General features: G+C 42.5%; 1 protein-coding gene across 1 annotated transcript; it reads right to left on the bottom strand.

The window, feature by feature from the left end:
• Positions 1 to 14017: 14017 nt before the first annotated feature.
• On the bottom strand, positions 14018 to 18025 carry fam8a1a (family with sequence similarity 8 member A1a). Its single transcript, XM_076753712.1, has 5 exons — positions 17470 to 18025; positions 17031 to 17151; positions 16726 to 16849; positions 16086 to 16225; positions 14018 to 15996 (listed from the first exon to the last, which is right to left on the bottom strand). Exons 1-5 carry the CDS (start codon positions 17882 to 17884, stop codon positions 15852 to 15854), a joined length of 945 nt encoding a protein of 314 aa, XP_076609827.1. The 5' UTR covers positions 17885 to 18025; the 3' UTR covers positions 14018 to 15851.
• Between the last annotated feature and the right edge of the window lie 2451 nt (positions 18026 to 20476).

Below are 20476 nucleotides of genomic sequence, written 5' to 3'. Positions count from 1 at the left end.
CTGCACGAGGCTGCAGAGTGACAGACGATCTGGGATGTATCCCACTCCCTGCCAGTCACTCAATAAGTGGCCTATTGTCCAGCACCCTATTGTGCCCTTGTCACATGCATACCAAACAAAGAGACAGAGAGGTAGGCTGCCCTGTGTGCCAGGAGGCTAGCATTACATTCATGGCCTGGATGCATAGAAATGAAGAGACAGCGTCTGGTGGTGAATGGACTTTGATATTTGAATGGAGGCGCAAATGGAGCATTTCAGTTCACAGCCACTTATTAGACTATAGGCTATGCATGCTGTGTGATACTTAAAGTCAATGTTGTGCTTCCTGTAGTGTCACTTAAGATTCATACATTTCAATTTAATAGTACGGTTACTAAGTGTCTTGCAAGCCTGCAGAAGTGCATGCATTTACTTCTTTGCATACGCACAAGCATGTACATGTTCCAGTCTTTCTCACTCTCTCTCTCACTCTCTCTCTCTCTTTCCTTTGTCCCTGCATGTATTTACAGGTATACACCTACTCACTCTTACAGTGGGCTGATGAATGGCTCTAAATAAGGAAAACTCCAGGTTTGACTTTTAGCATTTGAAATGGACCAGCACAGGTAGGAAAAGTGAGCTTCTCAGTAAATTTGGATGACTTGTGCCATCCATTCAGAGCATATACTAGAATGAGATTATACTATAGTTGTGTGTGGGTGTGTGTAGGAGCGTGTGTAGTACAGGGCCTCGGTGTGCTTGAGCAATATTAAAGGCCTGTAGTGAAAGGAGGAGCAGATTCTTTGAGGGTTGGGTTACTTCCTCAAGATGTATCTGTGTTCTTTGTGGGAGGTGTGAACAGTATACACTGACAAATAAAGTGTTCCAGGTGTGGCCTGTGTGAGAAGAGCCCTGGGAAATGGAGGCTGGCTGTTTCAACCTGCATGCCTGTATGGCTATTTTGTGAGATTAAATGACTCATGTCTTAAATGCCAATGCATTTTTTTCACCTCAGTGTTTAAAAAGCTCTCTCTGGAGGACAGTGTGCCAAATTAAATATAGGGATATGGCAAGATATACTGATTCTGAAATATTTTCCTGCCAAAGTTTTGTGTCTGTTTTTAACCCTTTCTGACCAGCAAAAAAAAAACAAGATAGAGCTGTGTTCAGTCAAGGCATTCAGCTGAATAAGATGCATCTACTTAACTGACAAGTATACACAAACAAGGGATTTGACACTTCACCTGGGATATGAATAAATAACGCACTGAACTCAAAACACACACGAAGTGAGATGAATAATTAATCATCACCAGTCTTTGGAAGCAGCTCTTCAGGGATTTTCAAAGATTTTAATGGTCATGGACATTTCTGCTTTATTGGACAGCAGAGTAAGAGAGTAGGACAGCGTCTGAAGCCGTGCCAGTCATACACTCGGCTATTGAGCACCCAGCACTTCGGGCGATTATGTGAATTTCACCGTATACCTGTTCAGCTGACGTGAAAATATAAGCAGGAGAAAGAGCAGGCCACTGCATCGACATGTCAGCTCTTCACAAAATCCAATAAAAACTTTCTCAGTGGAAGTTGAACTCTTATCCTGTACGCTTTGAAAGCAGCTGTCACTTCAGATTTCAGGGCATCAGTGTGTGTTGGAAGGTCTCCTTGAGCACAGGCGATGGTGTGTTTTACAGCTGCTCACTGCTCCCCCTTTTGCTCAAATGTGGAAGCGTTTGCAGGTTTCAGGGCCAGATACCAGACAGCACCATATCAAACACAAGGCAAGTGTTTCACTCCATACTTCTATTTTACATCCACTGAGGAAACATATGTCAATATCTGATCACCTTTGAAATGCTTTTATTTTTATTTTTATTTTTTTTTTACCTCACTGCTTATCCATTGATTTCAGCTATTTTAACCTTTATCCAATATCCATCACTGTTACTATTTGAACTGTTCATCCGTTACTTTAAAACATGTCTTTCAACCATTTGTCCATCATTTTTAGCTAAAGGTTTCAGCATTTTGCTGCTTGTTGGCTAGTTTTCAGACACACCCTCAGCACATGGTGTTCAGGTGTTAATCCCCTTAGACTTTACCCCCCAGACATTGCAGATTCCCATGGTTAAGTACGTCTAGTTGGGAATCACCAGATTATGATAGCCATGTATTTTAACTGCCAACAAGTGCAAACATTTCTGTATACATGTGTAATCTACTTTCACTGAATTCTTTTTTCCTCTTGCTTTTCATAATAAACAAAGAACAACCAATACAGTGACCTTCACTTCTTGAACCCAGTTGCTTCCAAGTCCAATGTTTTCATACTGTGTGCTGCAGCAATGATGTTGATGCACCTCAGCCACAGGTGAAAACGTGATTGAATTCTAAGCATGGAAAAACAAACTCAAATCCAGCTTCTGCAGCATTTTAATCATCATGTAACAATCACAAGCTCACTTATGTACCATCATTTTCACACCAGCGCTCTAACAACCAAATTACACAGGCTTAAAGTTGCCCCCGTGTAATCCTGCAGTGAATGCCTGGTATCGGCTAACCTGTTCTCACACACCTTCCCTATTCCGCGACAAGGGAGAACGAAGCGAGGAGGATTAGGATGCAAAGAGAGTTCCATAATCTGTGTATTAACAGCAGCCAATTGAATCAGGCTGTCTTGGGCAGGCAGATTTTGGGATGTAATCTGGATCTGTGTTAAAAGCACAGAGCTAATTGGAATGAAGAAATGTATACTTCGATTGCTCAAAGATGTGCAAGGTATGTCTATACTCACCCATAAAGAAATATGTGTCATTCTCACACTCTCTGCTTCTCTTCTTAGTCTATACACACAAACACACACACTCACACAACTATGCAGACAGAATCTCTGCTCTTTCACACACGCACGCACACACACACACAGAGGATCTGACGTCTGAAAGTTGCAACAGATCGGAATTGGCATTACATTTTCCTACTGATGAAACATAAAGAAGGGCAGAAATAGAGGAACAGAGCAAAGAAGAGTGTGTGCATGTGTGTGTGTGTGTGTGTGTGTGTGTATAACAGCTGAGTTCCCTCTGTATGAAAAAAATAATTGGCTCTTAGTTCTGGACCAAGAACTTATTATTAGACTGCTGCTTTTGCAGATGAGACTGCGATTTTACAGCAACACAGAATGCTTTTCTACTTATTACTCTGAGCTGTTGTTTTACCTTTTGCACTCCCTGTTTAAACTTCAAGTCATTTTGTTGGTAGTGTTTAAATCCACTTTCACCCTTATTGAGATTCTCTCGGCATAAGGTGGCGGCTTTTCTTTAAATGCGACGTCTGGGTTCCACCCTCCACCCCAGAAAATAAAAACATCAGCCCCTCATGTATCATAAATGAGGATGGTTCCTCAGCCATCTTTTCTGGCTTAATAAGGGTAGAAAAAAAAATGTCTGCTATGCTCTCCTCCTACTAACCAGTGACTTTAATTATTGACCAGGCGAGGGAGGCTCACCAGCACACATTTTGTACGCACACAAACATCCTAGCGTACACGGGCACACATGCATACAAACAGTGGTGAGTGATATCAGGACAGGCTTTTACAGTACACTGTCACTAACGCTGGGGTCAGCGAGGAGTCAGCTGGATAATAGATGAGCTTGAAAGAGGCAGCCAACAAATCTATAGCACTCGCCTTACACCCTGGCTGTCTGCCCGGGTGCCTGATTTTCCTTTCTGTGTGTGACAATGTGACTGTGTTAGAGGAACAGAGAGAAGAACTGCCAGTCTGAGGAGACACTTTCTGCAACACAAGTGAGAGGGAGACTGGCAGAGACAGAGGTAGAGGAGGGAAGAAGGGAAAGTAGAGCAGGATGCCTCTTTCATTTATTGTGAATGTGGCTGAGTGTGCACTGCAAAAACCCCCTTCGTTTTAGCGGAGAATATGTTAAACTGGCTTTGTCCCATTTGTTTGTTTACATAGTGACCGTGCTGGTATTCAAGTATAATTCTAGAAACCATTAGTTGATTAATCAATTAGCCAGTTGACAGAATCAACAACAATTTTGTCAGTCAATTAATTGTTTAAAGGCGGTTTTCAGGATTTTGGGGACATGTATTTGCTCTCTTGCCAAGAGTTATACAGGGACTTTGGGATTTCGATACCACTCTCATATCAGTAAATGTGAAGCTACAGCCAGCAGCCAATTAGCTTAGCTTAGCATAAAGACTGCAAACAGCAAGTCCAGCTCTGTCTAAAGGTGTTGCCAAAAATTGTTGTGTTTGATATGGTGCTAACAATTATTGGGTCCATCTTCTCAAATAATCACCTGATTCATCGATAATGAAAATACTCTACAGCTGGATCTATGTTACAACAAATGTTAGAAGACAAGTGGAGCAGGGGGACAGCAGACTGCTGCAAATGCCCTGTCTCACCACACACTGATTACAATGCGTTGTAGTCATCGATCGATACTGCTTATGTGGCTTCACCTCCTGACCGCCATCATTAACACCTTCCGCTGTGTCCCACCTCTGTGTCTCCAAGACCTCCTGCCACCTCAGCCTTTCTTCTCCCTTGACATCTCTCCACGTGCCCTGTTGAGGTTGATTTCACCTCTTCACACCTCTCTTATATAGAATACTTGAGGGCTGGCCTTCAGTGTTTTTGTGAGGATCAATTTGTGGATTAACAGTTTAGCTGAGTTTACTTAACATTATAAGAGTAATAACGTAAAATCACACACATCTACTCATTTGAAAATCTGCAGAAAGAGTCCAATTAAATCCAAGCGTTACATTATTATCATTGTGTTGATGTGAAGCCAGTGAAGATCCTTGAGTTCAGGTGAGTAGGCAACATCACACCTGTACAGTTATGTGTTAATAGTGAGCTTAAACAATTAGAAGAAAAAACACTTACTCGCTTTCTTGCTGGGAGTTAGAGGAGAAGTTCAAGATCACTCTCACGTCTGTATAATAAATATGTAGCCTTATCCAGTAGCCAGTTAGCTTAGCTTAGCTTAGTTTAGAATTTAGAGAAGAAATGGGGGAAATAGCTAAGCTGGTAATCAAAGGTAAAGAAATCCACCCACCAGCACCTTTAAAACTCACTAATTAACACAATTTCTTGTTTATTTTGTACAAAGAAAGTGTAAAAAATACAAATAGCTGGTTTACACAAGTTATTTGCTGGACTGCTAAGCTAAGCTAACAGGCTTCAGCTACATGTTAAGGCTTACTGCAAAGACATGAGAATTGTAATAAGCTTCCCATCTAATTCGGCAAGAAAGTGAATGAATATTTTCCAAAATATCAAATAATTCAATGTAAAACTAAAAAGGATGGCATCCCTCTGCATTATTCATATTATTTGTGTGCCTTCCTCTAACTTTCCTTCATCATTTCTTTCCAGTTGTGTTCTCTTACATCAGCTACTGTCATTTCACTGCAGTCAGTGCAGGTTTTAAAGTGCTTCTGCTCCTCCACCTCCCCAGCTATACGAATACATTCAGTTCAAAGCGTTCAACTGAACAAGAGCCCTGTACTAGCAGTCTAATTCAGCAGTAAGACTTGACATTGTGCTTGTTATAGTGAAATGCAAATGCCTGACTGTGATGTAAACTTGTAAAAAAAAACACTTTATCTGTTATATAATCTCCTCCACCCTTTCATTCTGCCACCAAGACTGTCTGGCTGCTGTGTTCTTCAAGTGCACTTCGACATGAACGTCTGCCGGGCCGGATCGTCTAGACGCTCCGTTTTCAAGGCCTTTTAAAAAACTCAAATCAATAAAGTTGCTGCCTCATCAACACACTGCTTCCCTAGACGCCTGGCCACAAGAGGCCCGATAACACTGCGATTCTACAAACTCAGCAACACCATCAACTAATCTTTATCGTTGCGTCTCTCTGCATGTGTAGTCATTGTTGTAAGTGGAGAAGGCTTCTCTCTGTGAGGGAGAGTCCCGGGACGTAGTTGCTGTGTTTGTTCTCACTGTTTGTTTATGCTGGATGACAGTGAACCTTCATGTTTGCATGTGATTATGTGTGCTTATGTGTTATCTGTGCATGGGGGAGTGTGGACTTATGTACAGTAAATGTTGGAAAATGTTTCCACTTACAATTGGAAGGTTGTAAATGCAATATTGTGCATTAGGAGTCAAAATAATAGACTCAAATAATAATGGAAACACAGAGATGCACAGCCACGAATGACAAAAGTATATATTTACCGTTTTTACACGTTTAATTTCACATAACTTGCTTGCGTTATTGTTAATTTAACCCTGAATTAATGGATTAATGAAAAACAAATAATGTTCTCATACAAGGAGACTGAGTTAATTAACAGATACGCATGACATTTGCAGATTAACATTGATACAAATAAGGATTTCAAAGAGATATGAGAATTAACTTTCAGAAAATTCAAAGGGTTTCAAATGTTAGCTATTTTGGCTGTCTTCTGTCTGCTCTCTTCTTCTATTCAAACAACCTTTAATCTTTATTTATAGATCGCTTCCTCTTTAATTTTGCAGTTCTCGGGATTTTCAATTATGCAGACTTTTTAAGTATACTAGCTGGAATTGTTGAACACATCTCATGCCTGACTGTGGATCATTAGCCGGTTTCAGTTAATGGTTTTGGGCTGTGTTTGATATTAAGCTGAATGTACAAAACACAGGCCACACTTTGTCCTACAAATGCCCTCACAACTTTACAGAAGCTAACGCTCACTGGCTTTCCATGCGTATTTGAGTCATGCATTGCAGCTGATGGTTTCCTCTTCTCTGTGTGTATGTGTGTGTGTCTGAGTGTGCTACATGACTCATTTACAGTGGAAAACAGAAGGGTTTTCCAAGTACTATAAATATCTGTGGCAGTGTACTCTATGCATGTTGCCCGCAAACATGGTTAAGTTATCACATGTACGCAACTGAGACAAAGACCCATTTCACCACATACTCAACATCCTCCTTGTACAACATCTGATCATGAAAGGATGTATCTAGTTATGGATTGTGAAGCACTACTTCAAAGATGTGTCCTGAAATTAATTATGTGTGACAAGAAACAAAGGGGCAAAAAAAAAAAAAGAAAAGAGCCCAAACTGTGGTTGATGGAGGAAAGGAGGCCGATCATTATGAGTCAAACTAAAGGGAATAACTGTAACATGTAGCTGTGCAAAGGGCAAACAGGAAATTGTGAAATGTAATGGTTGAAATAGTGAAAACATCTGCCCAGTACTGGCAGCTGAGAAAGAGGTGCCTGGTGGGAATGGGCGGGGAAGGAACGGCGAACGTGATCAAACCAGCTCGCATTGATGAAGAGCAGAGTTAATTTGGATGGAAATGTTCAGACACACACTGCCTTCTAATAGCATTACTGAAACAGCTCTTCCATCAAGGACAACAAAAACCCTCGAAAACCCGCGTGTATTCATTTGCAACTGATATCCTACATGTTACTTTGCCAGTTTCCTGTTTTGTAAAAGTAAATTATTAAAGTAAATCTGTGTTGGAACCACCTCGTCAGTGCGGTTAGAGACTGTTCTGTGCACAGGCCTCTCTTAAAAAGACTCTTAATCACACTTGTGCAACCACCTAAATAAGATTTATCCTGTGAAGTCAAATGGTGTATCTCCGTTTGTGTGCAGTTGTGCTTCCGTGCATGTGCCGTGTGTGCGTGCTTTTGTGTGAGTGTGCTTGCTCTCCATTCTATTAATAGCGGACCTCCAGTAGCTGACCCTGCAATAACACATGTTGTCAGTCAGCAGGCCAGATTATGACCCATCAGATTGTTACTCCACCATCTGGGATGGGATTTCTCTGATTCTCCTAACCCCCCCCCAACACTCACACACACACACACACACACACACACACACACACACACACACACACACACACACACACAAAACCCTACGAAACATGATTACTGTACAAACTGTACGTTCCTTTTCTAGAATATTGTGTATTTCAACATGCAAGTATATAATTTAAGACTAAGTAAAACCAACCCCTAATATTTCAGTCTGTCCCGGAGGAACAGGAATACAAGCATGTTTCTGTCACATCGTGTTACAGTGACTTTAGATGGTTATCAGCTGTGGGTAAAATGACAAATTCATGCTCAAACTCCCTGCTTCCTTTGTCCCTTTTCATTCTTTTCACTTTTCATTCCAGTTTGCCTCCATGTTCTTATTCTCCTCCCACTCACCTCCTCAAACCACTTCACACACACACACACACACACACACACACAGTCACACACATAAATGCTATCTGTCTACAGACATATGCATCTGCACATATGGACATACAGTACGCCTACACCGGGAGCCACTCCAGGATTATTTTAGATGTGTGAGTCTGCGGCACTCACTGGCATACAGTACATACCTCCACAAGGGGGAACCAGGTGGTGGGTCTGCTGAGGCCCGCGCTGAAGAGTCACTAATCCTGGGTCACTGCTGGCTGTCAGGGCCTGCAGCCTGAAACTCCCATGCATCAACACAGCCTCACAGAGGACACGAACGCTCTGTAGAGTCACTCTGCTGAGGGATTAAATGCACAACTCAGGACTGTATGTTCAGTATGTTCTCAGACACGCACACATGCGCACACACGCAAACCCTTACTTGAACCTTCTCAAACATTTTTAATCAAAACACTGCTTGTGCTCCTGCATTACATGTTAAAACTGGATCACTCCCTTGATGTCTTCCCAATCTAACTCTGTAAATATAGACATACAGTACATAAAGATAAATGTTTGCCATACTCGCTCACGCGTGTGTGAGGGCAGCAGTTGTGCAAAAGAGTACATGTGAGAAAATAATGAATTCACAAGAGGGAGAGGCACAGAGGGTGGGGCGCATTTATGGATCTTAAGCAACGTAGAACAGCTGACAGTACTGCTTTTTACACACACACACACACACACACATTAACACACTGCACAATAAGACTACTGCTCTGTCATCGAGTGCTTACCACTTCCTCCTCCGCTCTACTTGTCTCCTCCCTCTATCCGCATATAGTATAGTACTACATGCTCTGGTTGACAGCTCATGCCGAGCCAGCACATTCCACATTATTACTACTTCAGATGTTTGTGGCCCAGAAGTGCGCCGATTGGTTGAGCTGCCTCCGACACTGGGGCTATTGAGAACCAATGAACAGCCTGCTCTGGGGAGCCAGGACACAGACAGTAAATTCAAAGGGAACTCCCTCTGCTGGGTAACACAGAGAAGGGCTGAGTTAGTTTAAACGCAGACTGAACTGCCTGTTAATGGAATGTAATCCGGCATTTGCTTCACAAGGGAGGTTACAGTTGTGTCCTAATTGCTTATGCTCCTATTAGCTCTTATATTTGCTCTGCTTCTCGCTCTATTACCTTCCCCAGCTCCGTCCTCCTTTCTTCTCCTCTCTCCACTCAGACTCTTTATTATTACTCAGTTTTTGCACAGATCTTCCTCCCTTACATGAATGTACGTACATGCTGTTTTTCCTTCCTTTCCCTCTCGTTCTCCAGATCCGTCCCCTCCTCATCCACTCATTCTTTCTCAGGATGCAGTATATCACTCAGTCGTGGTCCTGCAGCTCAGCCTGCCGCTCCGAGTGAATTTGGCCTCGCCTCACAGATTTACACACTGGGTTTCGTCAGTGATGCACAAATCATGTACAACAGCTTCAGACATGCAGATATGCAAAAACCACTAGAACAAACACAAAGTACAAAGACCTGTTGTTGCTGCTCCCCAGGAGGGAGTGCTTAACCCTGTGCACTCTGAGAGCATCCAAAGGCCAGGAATGAGGTTCTGTGAGATATCTGAGGGTGGAAACTCCCTCTATAAAAAAAAAAATCTCAATTAATTGTGACAAAGTTGTAAAAGGTGCGTGACAAATGTCTTTCTCTCAGTCAAATAAAATGAAGCAAAAGGTAGGCGGTATTAACACTGACACAGGTTTTCCCAGTTTCAGACTTCTATTGAATTTTCTTAAACTCACTTAGTCTTCACTCCCTGGTTTTAGAGGTCGGAAGCTGTTTTTTGTAGTTTGTAAAGATGTGAAAGAGTCTCGTTAAAGGACCAATGTGTAGGATTTAGTGGCATCTAGTGACGAGGGTTCAGATTGCAACCAACTGAACACCCCTCGCCTCACCCCTCCCGTCCTAATTACCACTCAGAATTTGTAGGTTGGACAGAGACAAACCATTGCTAATGCTGCTCCACATCTGTTGTTTATGTCACCTAAGAACCCACAAATACATCAATGGAACGAAATCCATCATCCTTAACAGCGACGATAGCCACGAATAGAAGCAACTGTTTGCAAATTTGTCATATCAACACCAGAGCAACAAAGGCAATAATATGCAACTGTTGGGTTTACAGCTTGTTTCTGCTGCCCTCAAGTGGCCAGAAAATCAGTTAATTTCCATACAAAACAATATTCCTCTCAAAACAATGTTAATTGGAGTGTGTAGAGTGAACCCTTACTGCAGTCCTTTGAAGCATGTCATCCCCTCTCTCTCCCCTGCCTTTAGGTCTCTATAATGATAAAGCAGCAAATGGCAAAAAAAAAAACCTTAAAAAAGATTTTCCCAAATTGGTCAGTGACAGTTGCTAAAACCCCATTAAAGCCCTTAAAACCGACATACCTTCACTGCTGCAGCTTCTGATGAAGTTTTAAAGTTGTACATTACTGTATGAAGTAAAGTTCAAAAGCATTGTCCTCAAGTTTCCTCCTTTGTCTGTCAGGGAAGACGACTTTGGTTCTGTGTGTGTGTGTGTGTGTGTTTGGGTGCGTGCGTATGCGTCTGTTTGCCTTTCGTCTTTCCTGTGCGTGTCCATGTACTGTGTGTATGCGACAGAGAGCAAACAGAGAAAGCTGAGCTGTGCAGGGCATCTCTTGTATAATAACTGAGAGCTTTAGCGAGGCTGGATGAATTTTAATAGAGTTCTGCGGGGTATTCCATCGCCTCTGGTCCCACGGCTCAAAGATCAGAGAGAATTTTCAAGCACGGTGTCCCTCAGCCGCTCGTACTCACTCCCTCTCATTCTTTCTCTCTTCACCCCCCCCCCCCCCCCACCTCCTCTTCTCTTCCCATTTTCAGCTCCCTTTTCCAATCCATTCCTTCCTCTTGGGCTTTTGTCTCTCTCTTAATCCCTTTCTGTGTCTCACACTTTCTGTTGCTTTCTCTCTCCACTCTGTCTCCCTGTGAAATTTGTATTAGAGCCACTCGAGGCGTAATTATTGCTAAGCCGTTCTCAGTTCCCTGGCACAGAGAACAACTCATGACTCTCAGCACAAAAACTTGCTACTGAAGGACAAAATGCTGTGATGAACTTTTAAAATCATGCACAATGGCTGACAAAATGTTTGGATAGTTTTTTCTACGCACGGAGATTATACAACAGAAAGCTAATTTTCTCACTGCCTCAAAGCCATTTATGGAGTTTAGTACTTTTTTTTAACTCATATCTAAGTTCTACAAGCTCCAAATTTATGGAGGGTGTTACACATTTATAATTCAGACAGTTCATTTACATACGCTCAACCACTCCTCGCTGGCATCAGACCACACATGTGGGTGTAGGTTCAAACTCCAACATGATCTTCTGATCCCGATTGGAAAGAATTTGAAATGGATTCAAAGCAGGACGCAGAAGAAAATGTGCAGATGAAGACAAAAAGGTAAACCCCAGCTGCCATGACAGCAGCATGACACACACACACACAGCTCAAGAGTGCCAGACTAAAAGACTAAAGGCTAGGAAAAAAAAGTCTTGAATGATGGCTTTGATTTGTGTATTTTGTTTCATGTGTGAGCATGTCGGAGTGAGAAAGTTGGCGAGAGACTGGTGATAATTACTAATTCATAAGGATTAATGGTTGCTATTTAAAAACCTACCATTCTGAGGAGAGCCGAATGAACGCTGTGTCTTCCTACTGGGACCGAAGACAAAGTATGCCCCCGGCTAATCTTACATGAACACAGCTCATAAAAATTCAGCTCCACAGCACTTTGGCTCTGGAAATCCAAAAGATGAGTCTTTAACTGAAGTTATGCATTAGTTTGTGTTACCTAAATGAATTGTCTCTGAATAACATATGAGCAACTCTATTAATTATCTTAGACCTTTAAAGGAACTTTAATTTTTGTTGATTTTGGCGGCCCCTGTGGTCAAAAGCAGGAGTATTTCTGCAACCTCAGGCTAACAAATCCTACACAGTGGCCCTTTAAAAAGTACTAAAGGTATTAAACTGTTTCTCATACAGCTTATAAGTGATGTGATACTGTTGTATATGAACACAGAATTTTCTGCTGAAGTTAGAACAGTTTTGGTTATTTCACATGAGAGATTTCTTTACTTGTGTTTTCCCTGAACTCGTCTCACTGGTTTCAAATAGGCGAGGCTCTGTAGAAAAAAATTATTTAGCAACATTTCAACCAGAATCTGACGATAATGGCTGGGTTGTTTCGTCTCTATCCAACAAAATCTGATTCTTAATTCCTTAATAAATAATAACTACAGATGTTTTCTTTACTTAGATGCTGCCTATTTGGTCATAAGAAATTTATGATCCAGAGGAAAATAAATTCAAATGTTTAAAAGTTGAAAAAGTAGAACAAGTGAGAACATAAAATCAACTTCCAGGTTTACAAAAGCGCAAATAGAAAATGCTTCTTGTGTGCACCTGATGTCACTGCAAATCTATAACAGGCTGAACCTCACAATCCCTGCGTGACATGTAATTAATAAAGGAAAGTATTCACTCGAGTAAAGTATCATTGTTTATCCAAGTGCATAATCCTGCGTGACCTGTGGCCTAACGATATTGTTGCTCCAGTGGTGAGTTTGCAGATGTCAGCAGCTCAAAAATAGCTGATGTCACAAATTCTGTGTGAGGGTTAAAAGGGACGCCTGTCAGCAGTGTGTGCATTTAATGTGTTCGCACCATTAGTGGAGCTGCGAAGACAGACAGCAAGGTGAGAGGGCAGGAAGGCGGGTACTGCAGAAATATATGTTGTCAGCATGTTGTTTTTGTCCATTTTAATAAAGGTTATTTTTTTGTTGAGAAAGCACAGGTCATGCTTTTTATCACTCCATACAGAATACTTGAAAATAATGCCAACATCCTGTAACTACAGTCTATTTCCATCTGCTGAATCTAGGCCACAGCGTGTGTTGATGTGTTGTCTAATGGCGCCCCCATGTGGCAAGAAGTGGTTTAGCAGCTCATGCTTAAAGATGTAACTTCCCAAATGAAGACCTCTTTTCAACATGAACGAGCAAAACTGTACTTTGGGAGTGTACAGGAAAGACACAGAGCCAACATTACTGCCACTGTGGATTTAATGGCATCCTGACAGTGATGTTTGGATGACTTTTGTCACAGTTCTTAGTTGGAAGTTGGTCTGTATGTCAGTTTAAAGTTAGCCAAATGCTGACATTAAGGTGCACACCACGTGCCTGTTGCACCAGAGCGTGTAATGTCCTTTACAGGTCTTTAAGTAAAAACTAATCCCTTTAATCCTGGATTCTCATAGCACAGTAGCTCAATCACCCACATGCTCAGGCATGAGACAAAGAAAATTGATTTCTTAATATATTCTGAAAATCCTGTCAATTATGTTCACAGTTTGTTTTGCTAAATCAGCCGTTTTTACTGTCTGAACTCTGAAACTACCTCAACTTTGTCCCATTAGTAATAATTGGCCCTTTCCATATGCCTGCTGGTATGTTTTAAACGTACTCAGTGCTGAGTAGACACTGCACTGTCATCAAATGCATGTTCCTCTCTAACGTTACCTCATGCTCTTCTTAAGTTCCACACTGCACTCAAACGTCTCCTCCGTGCACGGCTGCAAGCCTTTACTTAAGAGCTGCACAGATCTAGGCTGTCAAGAAACATGTCCCCCCCCCCCCCCCTTAATGATGCTGCACCCCCTTTGGATCAAGGCCACCGATTAAAATTTCATTTCAGCAAGAGCAAAAAAGTCATCGAGAATCTAAAAGAAGAAGCTTATATGGAATCTTTTATTTAATCATCTACAGCCACTTCCCCAGCGTTAATCAGTGTCATGCTCTACATGCCCGATCAGCAGCAAGCCTTTTCATTCAGGCTTTATCACAAATTGACTGGTAAATTTAAATATCATGCGCAAGACGGTTAGCAAAATATGTGAACTTGTGTTTCATTCAAATGTGAAGACGTGGATGTTTGAGAGCATGAATCAAATCTGATTGCAGCTGTAACATTTTGCTCGGCTATGACGCAACATCCCGTGGTCATCAATCGAACACCAGAGTGGACAAATCATGAGCCGCCTTTCTGTTGTGTTGTTAAGCATTCAACATGCGTGTACTTGCTGCTTAGCACAATGCAAAACATTAAATCTTATTCAATTAAACACACTGAGCCACAACATTAAAACCACCTGCCTAATATCGTGTAGGCCCCCGTCCTGCCGTCAAAACACCTCTGACCCAACAGGGCATGGACACAAGACCTCTGAGGGTGTCCTGTGTTATCCAGCACTGAGACGTTAGCAGCAGATCCTTTAAGTCCTGTGACATGCGAGGTGGGGCCTCCATGGATCAGACTGGTTCCAGCACATCCCACAGATGCTCGATCAGATTGAGATCTGGATGACCTGGAGGCCAAGTCAACACCTTAAACACGCAGCCATGAAAGGGTGGATTTGTCCTGCAACACATGAATACCAGGACATCTTTCCCTGCAGATGATCAATGCTGGTCACCTCACCTGGTTTTAATGTTGTGGTTGATCAGCGTAAGTGGCCATACTGTGTACACTCTAAGTGGACTGCTGGACCAGCATTATAGTACGTGAATAAATCATTTATAATCTTTAATACCAGAAGAGTTTTACAGTGTGCATAATTAATAATCCGACATGAGCAGTGGCGTTCGATAATCAGACAATCAGTGGTTCTGCCCTGAGAATTACGAGTCTGAAGACAGAGAGTCACAAACGTTTAACATTTCCCGTGTTTAAACGTCACACACTGGAAAGAGAAGATAGTTAGATTTCACTATGACCGAAAGGTAGCAACACTTCTTCAATAAAGCATCCACAGGCACAAAGCATGGATACAAATAAGCCTGAGGTTATTTTTCCTCAGTCCGAGTGCTTACGAATAATCAGAGTATAAAATAAACCAAACATTTGATTCACCATTATTACCTTGAAAGATTTAAGAAAATGCTGCAAACTCTTGAACCTAATCATGTTTAATCCTGCTTTAAAGCCCCTATGTGTACAACTCACACGCAATTATAGCCAAGTCAAATTATTCAGACTGTGAAATTTCATTGGAGTTTTATTAGTGGAGTCTTTTCCTGTCTGGCCACTGGGGGTCGCAAGAGCTCCAAGTTTTTAAATCCGACACACAGGGGCTTTAAACTTTGCATAAATAAATAAACCATATGTTTTGATATAGCACACAAATTGAGATCCACATCATATGAGGAAGAGTCTCGGGATAATCCGGAAACACTGGGCAGCAACTAACATAGAGAAGTCACAATACTTCAGAGGGTTTCCTGACAGCTTGTTTGTTGATTCAGTGGTTAAAAAAAAATGAAACTTACACCAAAAGATGCAAAGCTGGATTCTTTTGATTCCAAAGAACCAGACCTTAACCTGCATGTGTCCAGTTTTAAAGTGCAGTGAGTCGTTGCCTGATCCAGTGAGGAGATGAGAAATGCTTTTTTTTTTCAACGTTGGTTCATCTGTGACTGATTTAAATGTTCAAGACGCTCAGCACATACGGGCCTGTAGCACTCAGTCATTACCCTGCCGAGCATACGACAGTCTGCAGCTGCAGGAGAGGCTATCTGCCCCCTCTGCGCTGCACAACAATGGTCCCTGCCACGATGTCGTACACAGTCCTGTTGTGCTGGAAGAAGAGGAGGGTGATGAAGACGGGAAAGAGGAAGGCAATGGAGAAGTTCTTGTTAAGTGCCCTCACTGTAGAGCTGAGGACAAAAGAGACAAAGCAAGACAAGATGTTAGATCAAATACATCAATACTTTGAAATCAACATGTCCGGTGTGTGATCACTCACGCGGAGAAGGAAACGTTAGATGCTGGGACCACCAGGACCCGGTTGGGTCGGACCAGAGTGGATGTGTCGCACGTCACCACCCGCAGGCCGAGCAGGAACTTCCCCGGCGTGGCACCACCAGCACCCCAGATGCAGATTGTCTGATTGGACGAGAAGGAAAGGTGAGATGCACATTGTCAATACCCCTGTGGACGTCTGACCGCGCCAATAAAAAACATCACACAACCAGTAAGAGCAGAACCTGTCTACCACTCTGTCACATGAAGGAGTAAGAATACAAGAAAATTAATTTTCAGGTTTACACAAACATGGTTGAAGGAAACGTGCCAGATGTCATTAGTCTGAGCCGAGGAGCCTGAACGTCCCAGTGCTGGTTCCCACCTGGGAAAACAAGCCACTGATGCACAAGTTGAACAAGAGATGTGATACATGACTTCATCCCAGGCAACAATGAATGCAACGTTGCATCACTGTCCTTTGTGGGAAATACTGTTGTGTTGTAGATGAACTGTGACTCCTCTCATTAAATAAGAGCATGTGGCAACGAGGCACCGAACATGAACGGCCAAAATGGGGAATTTTATATTTCAACTGAGTATTTTCTTTTATTTTTGTCTATATGACCTAAAACGTGACTCACCTCATAGATGCACACTAGCACCCTGTAGACCAGAGCTACAGCCATCATCTTCTGCAGGTCCTCCATGGACGTGTTCTCATCAATCTCCTCCACAATGAAGTGGGTAATGAATTTGGCAATGTCCCTTTAAAGAGGAGAGAAAAGCAATGATGCAAAACTTAATTTGTGTAAAAGTATGTTGCAGAGCTGGCCCACAGCCAGTTTTACTGGCCAGTTTAGACTCTGTTTTCTGTGCCCTCATTTGTTTATCTGTTTTACTCTGAAAGATCTGTTTGCCCTGAATGGTGTTTAACGGCTTCACTCACTTCATACCACTCAGATGCATGATCCACAGCACGATGGTGGCCTTCACACAAAACAGGATGAAGAAGTCCACAGTCTCAGCCAGGAACCTCTGGAGAGGAGATGGGATGGTGTACTCTCGTCCTGTGTGAGGCAGATGTGAGGACAAGTGTACTGAGGACGCTCTTTTCTTTCTATTTACACATTTCTACATTGGCCTGATAATGTTTACACTCAGACAAATCCCCTTGAATCAGTGACAGGCTGCTGTAGGTCTGCTGAAACGTGCCAGAGGTTAACAGAGCACTCAGAGACCTCTAAGCATATAAGCTTGTTTTCACAGGGCCACTTTCTTAAGCCACACTCATGACCTGGCTTATATAAAATCAAGGCCACACATTACAGGAGACAGCCTGCAGTACTTTGCCCACTACAGCAGCTGTCTGTCAAACTGAACCATACCTGCCTGAGGTGGATTCCCATTCTGCTGCTGGGCTGGCCGCGCATCAGTCGCTGCGGTCGGGGTCGCTGCTGAACTGTGCTCGGTCTGGGCACCACCCGGATGACTAGAGGATGCTGGGAAACTGAGGGGATAAGGGTAGCTGTACCAGTTTGCCGTGTCAAAAGCCGGCTGCCCGCCGCCCGACGTTGAGGCAGGTGTACACGGTGTCTGACCGCTTGTCCCCGGCGGATGGAAGCTGCACGGCGGGGGGAAGGCTGTCAGAGTCAGCCAGCTCTGCCAGTTGGCGTAACCCCAGTAATACTGCCACATCCAGCGCTGCAACTTGGCGCAGTATTCCGCTGTTGCGGTGGTAGGCGGCTTTGCGTCGCTTTCCGGGGCCTCGCGGCGGATGTCATTCGTCGTGGTCGCAAACATGACTGACCCAACTTCACACTCGTCGCTAATTTGCCGTGAAAATCTTTTTAAATGTCTTCGTTATGTCTTTTCCTTCGTTCATTAGTTCTCAGCAGGTTCCAAGCAGAACGCTGGCTAAGGTACCGGTAAGTGTTTGTAGATAAAGGGATTTCCGGGACCGCTCAACGTTAGACGTTACTCTCCAGATCAGCGTCAGTGTATAATATTGCGCTGATTGAAAGTTAGTAATAATGTGTAATTTAGAATTACAGCGCCTACCTTGTATGTGCATTAGATATCCGCGAAATACCATAATGTTGTGGAAATAGTTAATATCAGTCCCCCCCCCTGCTGGCATTAATGGTATGAGCCTGTTAAAGGCGCTTCCTATGCATTTGCCCAGCGTTCAACAGCTCCATCATTAGGCGCTAAATTCACTTTCTCATAGCAGCTTGTATTAACTAAGACTATTTAATGCACCATTGGTAAAAATAAAATAAGATCCAAAATAATTATATATTTAACTTTTTAGCTGTTTGTATAGAAATTAAGCCTTTATTGTTTTCTTCATGTTAGTCCAAGACATACACTGTACATGTCCACTCATTTCACTATGACCAGCATGTCTCTTGTCAGATGTAACTTAATGCTGTGTATCACCTTGAAATGTTTTAATTGCATCACTGTGAGCTCGATAATTACAGAACAGAATATTTTAGGTGCCAGGAATTAAATAGGTTCTATAGGTTCTTAAAGGAACAGTATGAATAAGAGCTTATATTTACTTACATTATCAGAATTTCATATATGTTATCATATTTTTTTAGTTAAATATCTATCAAACTGAGGGAAATTCAACATGTTTAGCTTGTAAGGTCAATAACACTAATCTTTTAGGTACGGCGGCTTTATTTATGTAGCACATTTTAGTGAAACCTTTCAGTGAAATGAGGAACTAAGATGCTTCCTCTTTTTAAATTGAAGCGAGTGACTCTGCACTCAATCACAAATTTCTATGATAAGCAGGTGTGGAAAAATAAATACTGCTGCATCAAGATAAGCATCCTTCCTCTTAGTAGTATCTCAATGAACACAACCTTTCAGTTGCACCACAAGAGAGCAGCAGAGGCCAGTTTATACATACTATCAGAGTCATCTCAATTATTGCCATTAACACTATGTAAGTCAAACAATGGTATAATCTCACATATGCAGTTGAGAAACATTTCCCTGCTGCATTTTTCATTGTATCGTGTTTGCCTTGGGTCAGGTATATAATACTTTTTTTTTTTTTTTTTTTAATGCACATCCAGGTTTTGACCATTATCTGTGCATCCCAGGGGTGGGAGGCGGGGGTTTCAGGCTGCAGCCACTTTTAGGGATCCCGAACATCTGAGTTCAATGACAAGTCAGTTTTGCCACAGCGGCCATCAGGGTCAAAAACTCCAAACTCTGTGAAAGCTGTTGCGGAAATGGCTTTGATTCAAAAGACCTACTGACCAGTCAGCTGATTTTGTTCACACACACGCGCACACGCACACGCACACACACACACACAGGCACAGACACACATTTTCTTTTTCTATAGGCGCCTCTTTCCCAATATGCTGGAGTTGCTCACTCATGTCTCCCACTCTCTCCTCCATTCCACCTCTGCTCTCACTTCTCTCTGTCTCTTTCTTTGTCTCACCCTTCCTCTCATTTTACTCCCTCTCCCCTCTGATCACTAAAGGGGTGAGGCGGGGGTGGATCGGGTGTTGTATTTGCTGACTGGGCTGGCCCAGCTCTGTGGGTTAGGTGTTAGGTCCGCCAGTTCTAAATGATTGTGCCTGGCCCAGTGAATGGAACCAGTGAGGCGGACGCCAATCCGACCCCAATGAGCGTTATCCCTGTCGACAGAGGCCATACGATGACTGTGCCCAAAAGTAATCGGGCCCAAATAAAAGCTACGTCCGGCAAACGCTGACCCCCATAGAACCCAACAACCTGGTGGGATTAATGCTGTGGAGGTGTGTGAGTGTTTGTGTGTCTGGGAGAGTGAGTGTGTTTTGTAGGAGAGCGGTGAGTGGATAGGGGAGTTTGGGTGAGGGGGTTACTGGACTAGCAGCAGGTGGCCAACGTATCAAACAGATCTGGAAAGTAACTGAGTTACATAGTTTTAAAGTAATGCTTTTATTTTATGAGATTGTTTCTTTTGTTTTCCACTTAATTTCCGTATCACATTTACTCCATCACATCTGACGGCTAAAGGAACTTCTTAGAATATTATAAAATATGATAGTGACAGTTTCAGCACCGGACTCAGAGCCTCATAAATAATATGAATTTAATTTTTCAACCTACACCTCCTTGAAAAAACATGTGCTGACCATCGTTAAGGTGCACAAAAATGTAGGTTTGCAGTAAGAGCAACTAAGAGCACTGGTAGACAATTATAGATATATGCCATATCACACTGAGATAAGGGTATCTTTAGCAAATATTGAACACACTGGCACATCAACAGAACTCACAGTGGGTTACTTGTCGGCTGAAATCAGAGCTAATCTAATCTACCTTTACTCTTTTGAGTCAACGCAGGTTGATAGCCCGGTGAATGCCAGGAGATGACCA

Source organism: Chaetodon auriga, chromosome 17, assembly GCF_051107435.1.
Source record: "Chaetodon auriga isolate fChaAug3 chromosome 17, fChaAug3.hap1, whole genome shotgun sequence".
Classification (NCBI taxonomy): domain Eukaryota; kingdom Metazoa; phylum Chordata; class Actinopteri; order Chaetodontiformes; family Chaetodontidae; genus Chaetodon; species Chaetodon auriga.
Note: the sequence above shows the minus strand (reverse complement) of the source record. Positions and strands in the feature narration are given on the sequence as shown.